The sequence below is a fragment of the Apteryx mantelli genome, chromosome 9, assembly GCF_036417845.1.
Source record: "Apteryx mantelli isolate bAptMan1 chromosome 9, bAptMan1.hap1, whole genome shotgun sequence".
Classification (NCBI taxonomy): domain Eukaryota; kingdom Metazoa; phylum Chordata; class Aves; order Apterygiformes; family Apterygidae; genus Apteryx; species Apteryx mantelli.
In genome coordinates this window covers 23,452,038-23,466,659 of record NC_089986.1, presented here as the reverse complement: position 1 = coordinate 23,466,659, position 14,622 = coordinate 23,452,038, and the positions used below count along the sequence as shown (strand labels likewise).

General features: G+C 38.7%; 1 protein-coding gene across 1 annotated transcript in view; it reads right to left on the bottom strand.

Annotated features, from left to right (window-relative positions):
* Window positions 1-14,622, bottom strand: part of SLC25A36 (solute carrier family 25 member 36) — a 36,018-nt gene that overhangs the window by 14,143 nt on the left and 7,253 nt on the right. Inside the window, exons 2-4 of the mRNA XM_067301932.1 lie at window positions 11,930-12,100; window positions 6,463-6,540; window positions 2,683-2,783 (exon numbers count right to left, since the gene is read on the bottom strand). Coding sequence (XP_067158033.1) covers window positions 2,683-2,783; window positions 6,463-6,540; window positions 11,930-12,100 — 350 coding nt within the window. The remainder of the gene's footprint in view (window positions 1-2,682; window positions 2,784-6,462; window positions 6,541-11,929; window positions 12,101-14,622) is intronic.

Sequence of the window (14,622 nt, the reverse complement as noted above, 5' to 3'; positions counted from 1 at the left end):
TAAATTATACTCAAGATTAACTACCAACACAATACTTCATTAACAGAACTATAAAATACAGTACCTCAGCTACTTGCTCCAAAAATACTATGTGCATAAAGTAATCCTTATGAACAATAAGGTTAGTCTAGCCTTAGACACTCATGCATTAACATATGATACAGGTAAACACTTTTTCAGGTTGACTACTTACAGTCCTTTCATACAACATATGCATGAGCTAAAACTATGGATAGGTTACAGAAAGTTAAGTGTATTTTTGCATCGTTATTGTATTTTGCAACCCACAGGGAAAAATTTCATAGTACAACTACCACCTCATGATCATTAGGTAACAGAAGTCTTTATGTGGGAGAGTAAGGTCATATTCAAACAAAAAAAAAATCCCTGTCATTTGAGACCAAGCTCCTTACTGAGACCAATGGCAGCTGCAAAAGATTAAAACCAATACTGATTATTTTTTACTAGTTGTTAGAAGCATTTATTCACCTTGCCAATATAAAACTAAGTTCCAAAACACATCATCACAAGCTTCTGTGTTAACTTGTTTAACTCAGCCAATTAAGAGCTCACATTAGATCTTGTCCCTGTATTTTGCCATTTCCTTAAGTTGATTTGTACCATATAGCAATACAAACCTTGCAGGCAAAGCTTTAAGTGTTTTTGTAATTCTATTATGTAATTGTATGTATTCCAGAAAATACAAGGTTAGCACTTTCCCAAAAGCACTGTCAATTTTAACTACAGCCCTTTATTTGTAAATCAGAATAGTGCCAGTACTCAGTATATTGTTTGTCAAAGAACCTCCTTTCACAAGGCTTCCAGAGAATGTCTGGATTCTATACAGTGCTAAACTATTTCAAGAGAGAAATAAAACGGTGACCTGTAGTGTGAACTTGCATTCAGTTTCACCAGCCATATGGTTTAAGAATACAACTGCAAAACTAAACAGGTGTAAGACAACAGTCACAGAAGTGTTCAATACTAAAGCTGGTATACAAGTGTAAAAAGTAAACAGCAATTAAGAGTCAAAGACATGTACCCCAGTAGTCATAAATGCAAATACATAATACCAGCCTTTTGGAAGGGAAACAAGTCAACATGCAGACACAGAACTTCCCAATAAACTAGAAGTCTGAGACTGCAAGCACTTGGGAAAAGCTACTGTGGTGCCTCTCTACAGCGATTCTCCTTTATGGAAGGAGGACAGCAGCTTCCACAACACTCTGAACCTTTAGTTATGTGCAATACCACATAATTTATACAAGTAGTCTCCAGTCAAAAAGTGTTAATCCATTTTTCTTATCTTCAGCTCTTTGTCAAGAGGATAAAACATGTCTTTAAATTCTGAGGGGGGAAAAAAACATGGGTAATAAATGGGAAAAACAACTGCATAAGTAGGGTTTCTGGAACAATTAACTGATTGGGGAAAGGCTTGGGAGGGGTTTCATGAAAAGTTCATCCCAATCAATGCTGTTCACCTACAAACAAAACATTGCCAAGTGATATACAGTACTCGACCTGCTGATTAAGCGAGCATCCTATCTTGCCCATTCAAGACAAAATGGCTGTCCACATGTTTAAGTCATGACAAGTAAATACTGCAACCATATTTCTCAAGCGCTAGAGATGACTATGTGCGACAAGCAATAAGCTAATATCACTTCAATTTACTATACTAGATATCTATTTCTTTGTATCAAAATTAGCAAGTATTAACAGAAGAGTTATGCTGTTCATCATTCTCATGTCACAACTGACAGTCCTTTTAATATCACCAGTGCTCCAGGTATATACACTGGTTGTAAAATTTTACATCAGTTAGGAAGTTCAACAAGCTATCGTAATATGGTCAGAATCTACCTGTAGTGTCTATGGCCTAGACAAAAGAAAAGATTGAGAGAAAAAAAATGTATTTATGTAGAAAAGACACTGGCAACAACAGGCAAAGTATTGCCAGCTGAAATTTTGATTTCCCCAGCACAAGTCCATTAATGGAACTCAAGCTTGGCTTTAACTGCCCTTGTTCACAATCCCAACACAATGGAGCACAAATCAAAGACTGGTAATGGCTAAAATATACCAAAGTTACATTGCAGACTAAAGTAGAAACTAGTTCCCAGAGATAAAATGAATACTACAGACATCTGCTCTTTTATGCCATATTAGTGGTAGAACAAGCTAAGTGGACCACTACCTGAGCAAAGGATGTGTGCAATTTTTTTTTTTTTTAAAGTATCTGCAGGCATATTTCAGAAAGACGAGAAATAAGTCAGATACACAAAGCTGTAACAGATAAAATAAAGGTGAAAATATATTAAAAAGCATTAAGCCAAAGTTCAGTGCAGACAATGTCATTTTTAGCTTGCAGAGCAAAGATAATTACTGTGTTGAAAGTGTTCATTTTACATTTCACAAAATATATCAAGGAAGCAGGCATGCAATTTTCCTAGAAAAGACTATTCACACATACACAATTAAACATTTTCATTAAATGCAAACTTTCATGCACATATACTCCAGATAGCTTTTATGTCTACCAGGAGGCCAAAAAAGAAAACTGCTACAACCAGAAGTCATTCAGTCACTGAATATTTTCTGTTTTATTTTTTTCCTACATTTATTGCCACCTCATTTATCAGTAGGACTCTAGAATGAAGCTGAAAAGTTACAGATCCTTACCTGCCACACCAGCTGAAATCATGTGTACCTGGGTAGAATCTGGATTGAAAATATTGTTCAACTTTTCCTTGCAGTTTGAGTAAGCAGCAAAATATATTGCTCTAAAATTAAAACAAGAACTGAGTTATGTTATGTTTTATGCTTTGATGCACTTATGAGCAGTGCCACTGGCTTCACTAACTCAAGATGATCTTGCTTGAAGTCTTATCTCCTAAGTAAAGAGCTACTCAAGGAATAATTCTTACAAAGCAATGTGAACATTTTAGGAATGAAAGACTGAGCGCATTTTACAGCTTTATTTCTTCCTCAGAGCTAGTTAACACTTGGTGAGGTAAGGGATAGGTGGTTGTAAATATAGCAGTGTTTTTTGTGATACTAGGAGGTTTGGCCTGGGAAGTAAAACACTGAACTGAGAATTGAAATTACAATTGTGCATCTTCAATAAGAGATTAGCTTTTTTCTTGGAATTGTGATGCTATTGAAATGAGCTTCTGCTGTTAGAACATCAGCAAATGTACTAATATATATTTCATTTTATTAAAACAGTACACAGGACCATATTTAAAAAGGTAGAAAAGCTGTAAAGATGAGATTTGCTGTTTGTTTCCTTAGTTCTGTATTTAAGAATAGATGCTTAAATTTTTCCTGAATACATGAGAAAAAAAATTTGTAAACTTGTAATACATTAAATTATGTAAACTGATATCAAATCAAAGTTAGATACAAAAGTTAGCACGTTAATGCAATACTATGAAAAAAGCTCAGTAAGACTATAAAACTGATTTTCTAAGTACATATAGAACTGACATTTGAGGCTGGTAACTCAGATTTCTGTTTAAATGACTTAGTCTACAGAGAAAAATGAACATGAGTTTTCATGAACAGAACATTAACCCCATTAGTTGTGCAAACATGTTTCTCTATTATAGAAAGTGATAAAGTGCTTGCTTCACGGGTGTAATTTCTAAAATGGGATCTGAACCCAGTTGAGTATACAGAATGTGTTATGAAACAAGCTTCTCTACAGCTTATTTAAACAAAGAGCTGCTGTTAAATCCACTTAGCTAATGCTTAATTGAAATGAAGTACTGAATGAAGACTGAGTACACAGGAAGGGAAGGAGGGATGTGCTGATTTTAAGACTTCACACATTACACCAAGTATACATTTTTAGTATGAACACTGGACAAAAACCAACAAAAACTCCAAACCCCACAAGCTAACTATTTTACCTGGGTGAGGAAAGGAAGTGAATTGGAAGAGTCAACTAAACATGAAACTTTCCGAAGTGAACTACAGCTACTTTTACACCAGCATTGAGGACAGTCACTGACAAAATGAACTTCACTGCTGTATAAAAAGTCTCATGCATTGAGAATGATGGTTGCAATGTACCTTTTAAGTCTCTTGCCAACAGGAAAAAAAAAAAACACAGTACTGCTAAAGAGGAAAGGGGGAAAAAAGGCAACTAAGTGCTAAGGTCCAAGACCTTCCTTCCTACAGAGCAATGGTGCAGAGATCAATCTAGCCTTTAAGGGCTGATAAGTTAGAGGGAAAAGGTACCTTTACCTTCCTCCCGCAAAAGCAGAAAGTGAGAACTGGTAGAACAGGACTGGGTCCACATGTGTGCATGCACATGCTTTCAGCAGTGCAGAGCAGCAGGGGATGAAGTGGAAGGATGTAAGAGCACAATAAAGATGAGCAAGAGGAGATGACAGCACTTCCCTTCCTGCATGCAAGCAGATGTTAGCACAGAGTCAGCACTAAGTCAGGTGGTACCAGTGGCTGACACTGCCTGCAGTTAGCAGTGCGCAGCACAAGTTTAACATCCGTTCTGTAAGGTTCCTATCAGGAGACAGGCACAGCATTTTTGAAATGAAGATGTAATCTATTTTTAGGAGTGCTAAACAGATGCCATTAGCTTTGAAATTTAGTAGGCTCCAAGAGTTACCTTGGTCTGTGATTGTCTGACATATACCCAATTCAGTCACACAATCTTAAAATCCAAGCTTCTGTCTGTGAAGGAATGCCAATAACAAAGGTGAAAGTTTAGTTTGAGATGCGCTCACCACCGTTAAATTGTTATTTAATGCCAAATACGCTGAGATTTTTTGTGAAACTGACTGAAGCTGTGCATACTAGAGATGTAAGCTATAGTTACGCATGGCTTTATCATGGAAGAACAACATATTCAGAGAAAATGGCAGGAAGAAAAGAAAGGGACAGGAAGAGAGAACCTTCCTAGCATGTGTTAGGACTGGAGGGTACCAGTGTTGAACATTCAGAGCCACACTGGACTATTAAACAAATGTACTCTTCATCTTAGGGATTATCTAGATTAAAAACTGGGAAGGTAACCTTCTGTCCTTACCTCTTTTCCCTTTCTTCATATAATACCTGCATGTTTTTTGTTGGTGGTTTCTGGTTTAAGCTAGAGATACAAGTATTATCATACTCAGGGAAGCCTTCAAGTGCTAGTTTCCATATAATAGATTAAGAGAACCTGACTCTTGATTTTGCATATAATCCCTTCAGAAATGAAATGAGTGTATCTAGAATGATGCAATTTTATGTGCTAGTATCCCACAGGGATCAAGAATACAGGAAGCCGCTACAATTTTCTTCAGCTCCTCTGAACAGTAACACTAAATTGGTGATTAGAAATTACCTCAAACACTAACTTCTTAGAATATTTTAGTCTTTAGCATAGAGATTCTAATTTCTGAACAATGCTTTTGTGCTGAACCATGCTGAAAATCCACAGATGATTTCCTCATCTGTCAGACTTTTGTAGAAGACATCAATACTGAATAGAAAGTCTAGTTTAATCAATGTTTTCCAGAAGAATTCAAGGCCTTAAACCAGAAAGTTTACAATACTCCCCAACTGTGTGTGCAGGAAGTAGGAATAATCATTCTGTTAATAACATTGAAAGGTACAGACCAAAAAAACCAAGTGAAAGCAAGGCACTGAAATCAAGGGAAGAATAAAGTTAGCGTGGGGCATATTCCCTCTGCATAAAAACATTTTTCTTGAAAACTGAATCTAAGGGAGTTACCACAAAAATGGGCCAAAAGATGTCATAGCCTCATCCATGATTAAGTAGTTACACTAGTTTTATACAGTTTTGCTTCTATACAGAGAGCAGCAGTGCCACTGCCAGCAAGACCAGATTTATGTTCTGGGCTGCGGCATCCTCTGATACTGCCCCTCTATCCTTTGTAGTCCAGCCCAGCACCAGATTTGCTTCATCTGTGACAGCTGCAGATGTCTCACACTACCTGTTCTTCCCCTTCTTCAAGTTTCAAACCAGCCTTCCTACTGCAGGAGGCCAGCAGCCTGTGCTCCACCAGAATTCAGGAAAGGAGAATGGCCCAGTGTTTTGAGGCTACATTCACACAATTGTTTCCTGAAGATGAGGATGACATCAAGGCTTAAACTGCCCTTGTATTTTCACAGGCACAAACTTGTTATTTACATGTGCAACTCCTTAATCATCTTCCCTAACCAAACAAGTCTGCATAATTTACAGTATACAAAAGCCCTGGTATTAGTAGTTTGAGCCAGCAGCACAGGGATGCAGATTGGATCTGCAGAGTATACAAGCAGCTCCATTTGATTCTCAGACACCAGAATTACCCTGGAAACAGAGGCTACTCACTACTAAGTAGTTACACTGTGCATGCAATAACTCATTGAAATAAACCCTCAGTCTCTTGAATAGCAGAGCAACCAACATTTCTGAGTTATTTCACTTATTGAACATCTGTTTATATTTACCTGGAAGGAGCAACGCCTACCAAATTAGGACCCAGCCCTCTAAAGAGGGAACGAGGACCTTCCTTTTGCAAGATCATCCTAGAAAACAAAAAAGTGACAGTACTTTAACATTCACAAGATTAAGGAAAGCACTAACCACCATTACAACTTCATCATTTTAAGTTTTACTCTTTGCGTACACATAGGTTAATAACTTTGACAATGTAGTGCTGACCACAAAAGACTAACAACTTCCTAGAAACTGCACAGAATAAAATTCAATTACATTATTGCTTGACAAGCAATAAAAATTCAGGAACTAAAGGCAGAAGTAAAACTGTATGCTGTTAATATGGACTTTCCTCAAGGATCAAACTCAAGGTTATCTGTCATCAGAAAGTTAAAGAAAGTATCCTTTTATTAGAGAGGCCTCTCGCCTCCTCATGCAAGGGAGCCCATTGCAAAGGAGTTTGGGCCAGACTGGAGAGGGACTCTACCCATGCAAAAATCACTTTGTCAGATTAGAGCCATAACATCTTGTGGGACCAAGTCAACTATAAACATAACTATGGAAAGAATCTTTTTGGCAGAGGGTGTCACTTTGTGAAGCAGAGACGCAAGCAGTGAATTGAGATTTAAGTGAGGCACTACTAATGTGCTTGAAATAGTGTCCTATTAACTCTGATTTTTAGAAAAAGATTAAGCTGTACACTAGTATATAGCAAAATATCTTGGTACAATAAGGTTTCACTAGAACCAAATATTAATGGATATCCTCTATCCGTCCAGCAACCTAGATACTAATCAGGTATGGTATAAAATAAATGGGACATGAGAGGAGAAGGACTGTCTGCATCTCTATCATTGCAAATTGCTAAACAGATTCAGAATTTAAGCTACTCCTTAGCTACTCCACTGGATGTTGTAATGCAAGACTCATTGAATCTGAAACACTGTCCAATACAAATATTGTTCAGATATCTTTCATCTAAGAGACACACAGGTTAATGACAGCTCAGTTACCCAATAACACAAACTTGTATGTTGTATAAATGGCTGTGGTGATTGAGTATACTCTCAGAACAGCTGAAAACTAATTATAGCACTGAAGGAGATTCCAAACCTATTCTGATTTCCAATGACTGAAAGTATCTATTCCACTACAGTTCTGCTGCCAAACCAAATGTTAAAGATGTTTGCTTGTAAGCCAAATAAAATGCTGGTTCTGTACAGTTATATTGATATGAAATAGTCGCCATCACTGGTTAGGAATGCTGGCATATAATGTGCTCAGCAACACCTTAGCCTCATGTCCATAACAATTAGATATGATTTCATTTTGTGGGTACAGTTGCTCCCCAGCAATAACTGGAGGATTGAACACATGTGAAAAGCCATTTGGAAATCCCAATTACTTAGTTAACATGCTTATCATCCTGAAAACATTTCTAAAACTTACTGAAGGACCTATCCCAAAAATCTTCGATTCTGTAGGGCTCTGCATGGGCCCACCATCAGATTATAGCAAATTTGAACCCAATCGACATCAGCAGGGAGTTGTCCAACTTGAAATAGTTTGTTGGCATAACCAATCCAGCAACCTTCCCCAGTGTGGATGTTTTTAATCAGGAACAGAGCTCCTATATCCAGTCCTTCAGGACCTCTTTTTTAATAGGTTTTTCATGCAACAGCTATGAAGAGAAAAGGGGTTTTCTCCTTTTAAACAGGAAAAGGAAAATTGGCTTTGGACTCAGGGTCAGAAGTGAAAAAAATGACTTGTCATTAACAGTTTGAGTTTTTTCTTCTTCTTCTTTTTTTTTTTTTTTAAAGCCAGTTGAAGTTTCAACAATTAAGTGAATAATTCTGCTTTAAAATAGACATTCCTAAAAGCAGGAATCAGCAGTTATCATACTCAAACTGTAACAGATTTTGCTCAACTGAGACATTACAAGCCTTTTCGCATTTGGTACAGAGGGTGACACAACAGTATTCAATATTATGGGCATTTGGCAACACACAGCAACCAGTTCCCAGGGAACTGGCATCAGCAGGTTAAGTTATACCAGTTTTTCATGGTTATAAGAATGAGGCCATATACACAGAAATAACGTGCTGGCAGAACACGGCAAAAGACTGTCAGACCTGTGTTGGAAACTTCTTTCTGGCTGTTTAACAGGCTTTAGAATTGGGACATGAGGCACCCCCGTAAGTTTTGAAACACTTCTCAGGCAACTGGGTTTAAGAGTGAACATACTTTTATATTATATTTGGAGTCAATATTTGTGATGTCACTCAGGCCAGACCTTAGTGGAGAAGTATACATCTTAGGCCCAGTTTAAGATTAATTCAGAGAACAGATCAGTTTACAAGCCATTTAACAATACACAAGAAAATCCAGCATTTGTCAACTAAGTGATTTGGCAAAAGCAATGAAGAGATGACCATATTGCATCTGTGTAGAATCATTTACCACTTAGTGTCTTCAGTGATTCAGACAGCAATCAGCAAATACCAGAAGACCCACAAGAGAAGTTTTAGCAAAAGATCTGGCAGAACTCTGTCTTTATTCTGCAACTATTATCTGTAACAGTGCTGCTGAAAGCTCCACTCCCTGCTTGTGAAAGAAAGGGCTCTTTTTTGCCATAAGGCAGTCCTAGCAGAGTGCCAGGTAAAGTCCTGGGCCACATAGAGGAAATTATTTCTAGTGCATATAATCTGCTCCGCAAGCCTTTCATTAGGTACAATATAAAGACAAAATCCAAAAAGTTTTAAAATGGACCCACACAAATATGTACTAATTTCTCTGGACAGTCATGTTTTTTTTCCCCTCTCCCTTCATTTCAAAAGGTATTCCAAAAAACAGTTTCTTCCATAAAGCAGGAAAGCTTCTCTGGAGACTGTTATAGGAAATCTAGATTATGGACAAAGTTTTCCATGAATGCAGTTGTTCTACTAACTTAACTACTTCAGAGAGAGGTGTGATTTTTCTTCTGAAAAGTCATCAGCAAAATTTCTGCTATAGAAACACCTTTATATGAATGTGTCCACACAAAAGGACTGCTTTAACATCACTACCACCACAATTAAGCATTACACAGATGTACACATGCACATATAATATGTGCACGCATACAAGGCAAAAGCAGCATCAGTGTCTTAAATTTAGGAGCAAAGTTTATCAGGACTGTTTCCCCCCCTCCATCTCCACCCCTCTAAGATTACACACTGACTTGTAAGAGCAATCAAAAGTTAAGAGAAGTCACAGTTGAAATTTCCTTAACAGCAGGCAGACAGGATTATAGTTGTGGCAGTTACTGATACTCTTCTGTGTTCACAGACACAAGGTAGAAGAGTGTCAATCTATACTGAAAATAAAACAACTCTTTGCTTTGAATAGCAGATCCCAAGTGTCTGCACAGTTTATTGAAAGAGGTAAATGGCAAGTCCATGGTTGGAAGAGCAGCACAAATTTTCCATGCGGCCCCAGCTGACCTGCCTGTGTCACATGGGGGAGTCTATTGCAAGGCCAGTCGGGTTTCCATTATCCAAGACCTCCCATTTAAGTTTAGCAAGGTCAGATACGGCAGGCAGCAGCAATATGAAACACCCAACAGATCATTTAGGAATAAGAGATTTCACTTCTATTGCCAGAGGCTGCAGTCACCTGTACTAGCTCTTCTGAGATTGCTTCCTGACACAGATGCCTTTGAAGTCACCTCTGTTGACACTTAAGAGTCAGGCCAAGAGCAATTCTGCAGTAGTTAAGTTCTGACATCAATTGCCTGAGTGTCCCTGCTTTTAGACTTTCAGTATTGTGAGCTCACTCCTGAGCTCTGGAGCAGCACTGTTCCCTGCAACTAATTTGCATGAGGACAGAAAACAATTAAACCATGACACCTGCGATCCAGAAAGTAGCAAGTGACAGTAAGGGTATGACAGAGTGACAGGGAGATCCAGTTTGATTTCTCCATTAAACCCAACAACAATAGCAGCCGTATCCTTTTAGTCAGAGAGCAAAATATATCCCATACCTAAATATTTTTATTAATACAGTTCATTGCCATGTCATTCACGATTTTTCATATTTACTGTATTTAAACAACTTGACAAGCCCTCAAAAGTTACTTGGCATCTCAGTTGTTTGCTTCTGAAACAGCATAAGACACCTAAGCAAAAATTACAAAGCCAGAAGCAGGGGTGGGGGAACAGGCATACAAATAAAGTTCACCAACAGACCTCTACCTCAGTCTGAATTTGTTTCCTGGGAAGGCAGATATAAACCCATCCCTAAACCTAAAATAATGTGGTTTTTCAAGTAAAAAAGGCTTCTAGGGGCACATGAAACATCTGTCCACCCTGCTACTCATTCAGATGCATTTCTAAGTAGTGGATAAGAAATCCACAACTCAGGGAAGAGGCTGAATGGTTCAGCTTCAGTCAGGAGAATCTAATAAGACAGCCAGTATTTTGGATGGAGCTCTCCTTCCCTCTCACGATCTGAGCCCTTTCTACCCCATACATCTTCCCAACACGTTTACCTAGGCTCTTACTGTATCTTACCTCTTACCTGCTCTGAATCAAAACTTCCAGAATAAAACCTACCCCTTTCATCTAAGCAGCTATTTGGGTACAAACTTCTGGCTCTCTACAAACTTGCTCTTCTCACTGAAGAGGGGACAGCTGAGCCTGGTCTGAGTCTTATCAAAGTCCCTATACTCCAGGGAGCAGCAGGAGGACCCTCCCAAAGGAAAACTCTTCCCATCCTCAAATACTGAAGGTACCTTCCCATAACTGGCTAGCTCGAGACCCCCAAGAGAAAAAAAAGTGAAACCTGCCTGTGGTGCGTCCTAGCAGTGCAACTGTGGCCACACATCTCTCTAGCTGGCTATTGGAGATGATGGAGATGGTAGGAAGGGGAGAAAAGCCAGTCCCTGTTCAGTGAGGTGCCACACGTACAGAATGCTCCAGGCCACAGCAGAATCTGGTCCTGCTCGTCTCTTACTGGCTCAGGAAAGTGTTGCTACTCATGTCCACCAGAAAATACCAAAAGGCAAGAAGGGTGCAGGGTGGTGATAGATGAGAGAGAGACTAAGAAGCTGAGTTAGTTTTCATAGGGCTTCTTACCTCAAATTCAGCTACAACTAGGATTTGGACACAAACCAGTGGTAAAAGTCTTACACCAGCACTTCTTCAGGAGGAAAATAAACTGTCTGACACTTGTCTTATACAGCTTCCAGTAAGTTTTTAGGGACATACTTTGGAGCCACGAAGTTTACAGGCTATGTATGCTCTGGCTAATTCCAGGTACAAATTCAAGCATGAAGGACATTTGGAAAACCAGAATGCACAATTTAATTACAGTTTTAAAGGGAAAACATGGAAAGCCATGTCATTGTATCATCATGGAAACAAGAGAGTCCGAAACTCTTATTTGGATTTTGTTTAAACCTTCCCCCCACTCGCCCAACCTGGTAACATGTGTGCTTACTTCAAACAATGGAGGGGTCCAGGAGAAACTCTAGTTACTCGATTGACGGTAGCACCATTCACAGTGTTGAGATGGACTTCAGAGATGTAGAGGGTCACAGAGGAGGACTGCAACCTTGTTTTCACAACTTCTAGTGGACATGTCAGAATTGCACCAACAGTACCTCCACATCTGCAAAGAGGAAAAATCCACCACATTCTAAACCACAAAGAAATTGAAGAATATTATTAGTGTACCATTAAGGTTATTACTCAACATAGTCAAATGGCAAAAGGTGAAGCAACAACTGGAGCAGGCATGACACTGTAGTTACTGTCCTCAAATGAAAGCCATTTGTTAAGTCAGTTTGTCTTTGTTAGTCCCATAACAGAGTAAAAATTTAAACAGATAGAAAGTTTCCCAATGTAGTGAAGATGCACAATCTTCAGTACATACTGTTCAAATCAGTTCTGGAAGGCAGCTTAGTATCTCAAATGTTTAACTCCTTAAGGTAAAATTTAACTTTTTTTTGAATGTCTGAAGTGCTCCTGACCACAAGGGAGATGCCAAAAATCCTTAACGGTAGAACAGATTTATGCACTAGGCACACAAGGCTACACACAGTCCTTGGAAAGCTGGTAAAGACCACAGTGAGGCAAAGTGATTTAATAAAACACTCAGGAAGACATTTTCAGCTGTTTTTTCCACAACCCCCTTTCTATTTTGGGCACTGTGCCATGAAAGCACTGATTCTCTTGAGTATTTCCTGGGTTCTGCCCATTACAGAAAGACTTAGTTTTGAGTACAGAACACTGGAGTGGAATCTAGGGATACAAAGACCTTTGAGTGGCTAACCAGGTGAAGACTTGCACATTTTGCTAGTCTGCCACTCATTTCTGTAAGAAAGCAGTGCATGATTTGTGCTGACAGTAGAGTTGCTTCATTCTGCTGCAGTAGAGTGCAGCCAGTTTTGCTGTTTTTGCTCAGAGGGTTGTTCAGGTGCTTCTCCATAACCTATTTACTAATAATCTACACTCTTACCTGCTTAACTATGATCACAAAAGGCCTGAGGAAAAAATACCAAATCTACTAGCTTCAATTCTAAAGACAACCCCAAATTTCCTTCAATATTACCATTATCTCCCCTCCCCAAAAGCTTTCCTTGAGCCTTTTTCAAAATCAGTATTCTGTCTTGTCACTTGGCCAAATACCTTTCTTAAAACTATGTCCAGAATACTATATGCACCAACTGCTCTTTCCTTCCCCCACTAAGATTCAAATTAGGCCATTAATTAATGCTACTAACAACACAGTCTGAAATCCACTAACAACCACACAAATACAATTCCTACTATATTCAAAGGGCCCGTGTTCACTTATCTGAAGCAACCGAGCTAGTGTTTGACACTGACAATCACTGAAAAATAATTAGCAGCTATTTTGTTGGAACAGAAGAGACTCAAACCCCAGAAACTTGAAAAAAGTTGTCAGATGGGTTCAATAACACTGTTTTTTCTTAAGCAGTGCGTTCCAGAATGCAAAGGAGAGTTTGGCATACATATTGGAAATGACAGCTAGGACTCAAGAACTGTCCTACAGACTTTCATGCAGAAGTAGCTTTTAGAGTGCGAGTTTAGTTCTTCTCTACCACAGAGAATACCGAAAATACAACAGCACTTGTTAGCACAACACTGTATCCTAAAAGCAACTAATCTGTTTGAATGAACTGAGCTTATAGTACCAAACAGCTGCAGAGAATGATGATACTTGATCATGATCACTTATGCTCCATTTGAACTAGTGACCTACAGGTATCCTATTACTCAAGCCTGGAGACATCCTGTCCCGCTCCTAACTCCAACATTAGACTGAAGTTTAATCTTTTCCAAGTTTTAGGCAAGGAAAGAAAATAAGTTTTTCAGTCTAGGGAAGAAAAAAATTCACTGGAAGATGGAAGATAAAGTCTTCCAGTGTATGCAGTACACATGCAGTGATACACAGTGATTCAGGGGACAGCTTTTAGAGTAGCACATTAAAGAGATCTCTCAATAAGCAATTCACTTGCCTATTCTTTTAATATTAAGCTATAGAAAGTTTTAAAAAATAGGAGTTGCAGTAGAAGATGTACTAGTATTTTGTTCGGCCAGTGTCAGAAGCAACAGGAACCTACAACATGTTAGAGTACAGGACATCAAATACCATGAGAGCCATGGAAAGGGCAGGCCTCAAGACTGTTTGACATGGATCTTTAGACACTGAAGCGCTTCAGACAGACAGCAAGTACTGTATTTTCATACACGTAACCTGCAGGTCAACAGCAGCCAAGGCTGTATGGTAACATGCACATGCAGGAAATAATGCAAAAAGTTGGCCTTAGCATTTATTTTCCTTCTTGCAATCCCTCTGCTTCCAATCACCCATATTATACTCCCTCTAACATCTTCCAGGATTTGATTTCGGGCAGGTTATCTGAGAAAATTGCTTTCAAGCAGCACTAACAGCAAGAGAATGGAGGTTATTCAAGTTATGATTTATATTAATGAGAAGATGATAAATATTATGGATATGGGAATAAAGCAGGAGAAAAACCCCTCAGTCCCCCACTGAATAGTTTAAGATGTCTCAAGTTAGGTTGAGAATATCTTGCATATTTCCACTAGCTGCTGGTAGTTTAAATGAAAATGTGGAAGGAAGAGAATTTTAAAGATCTCAAA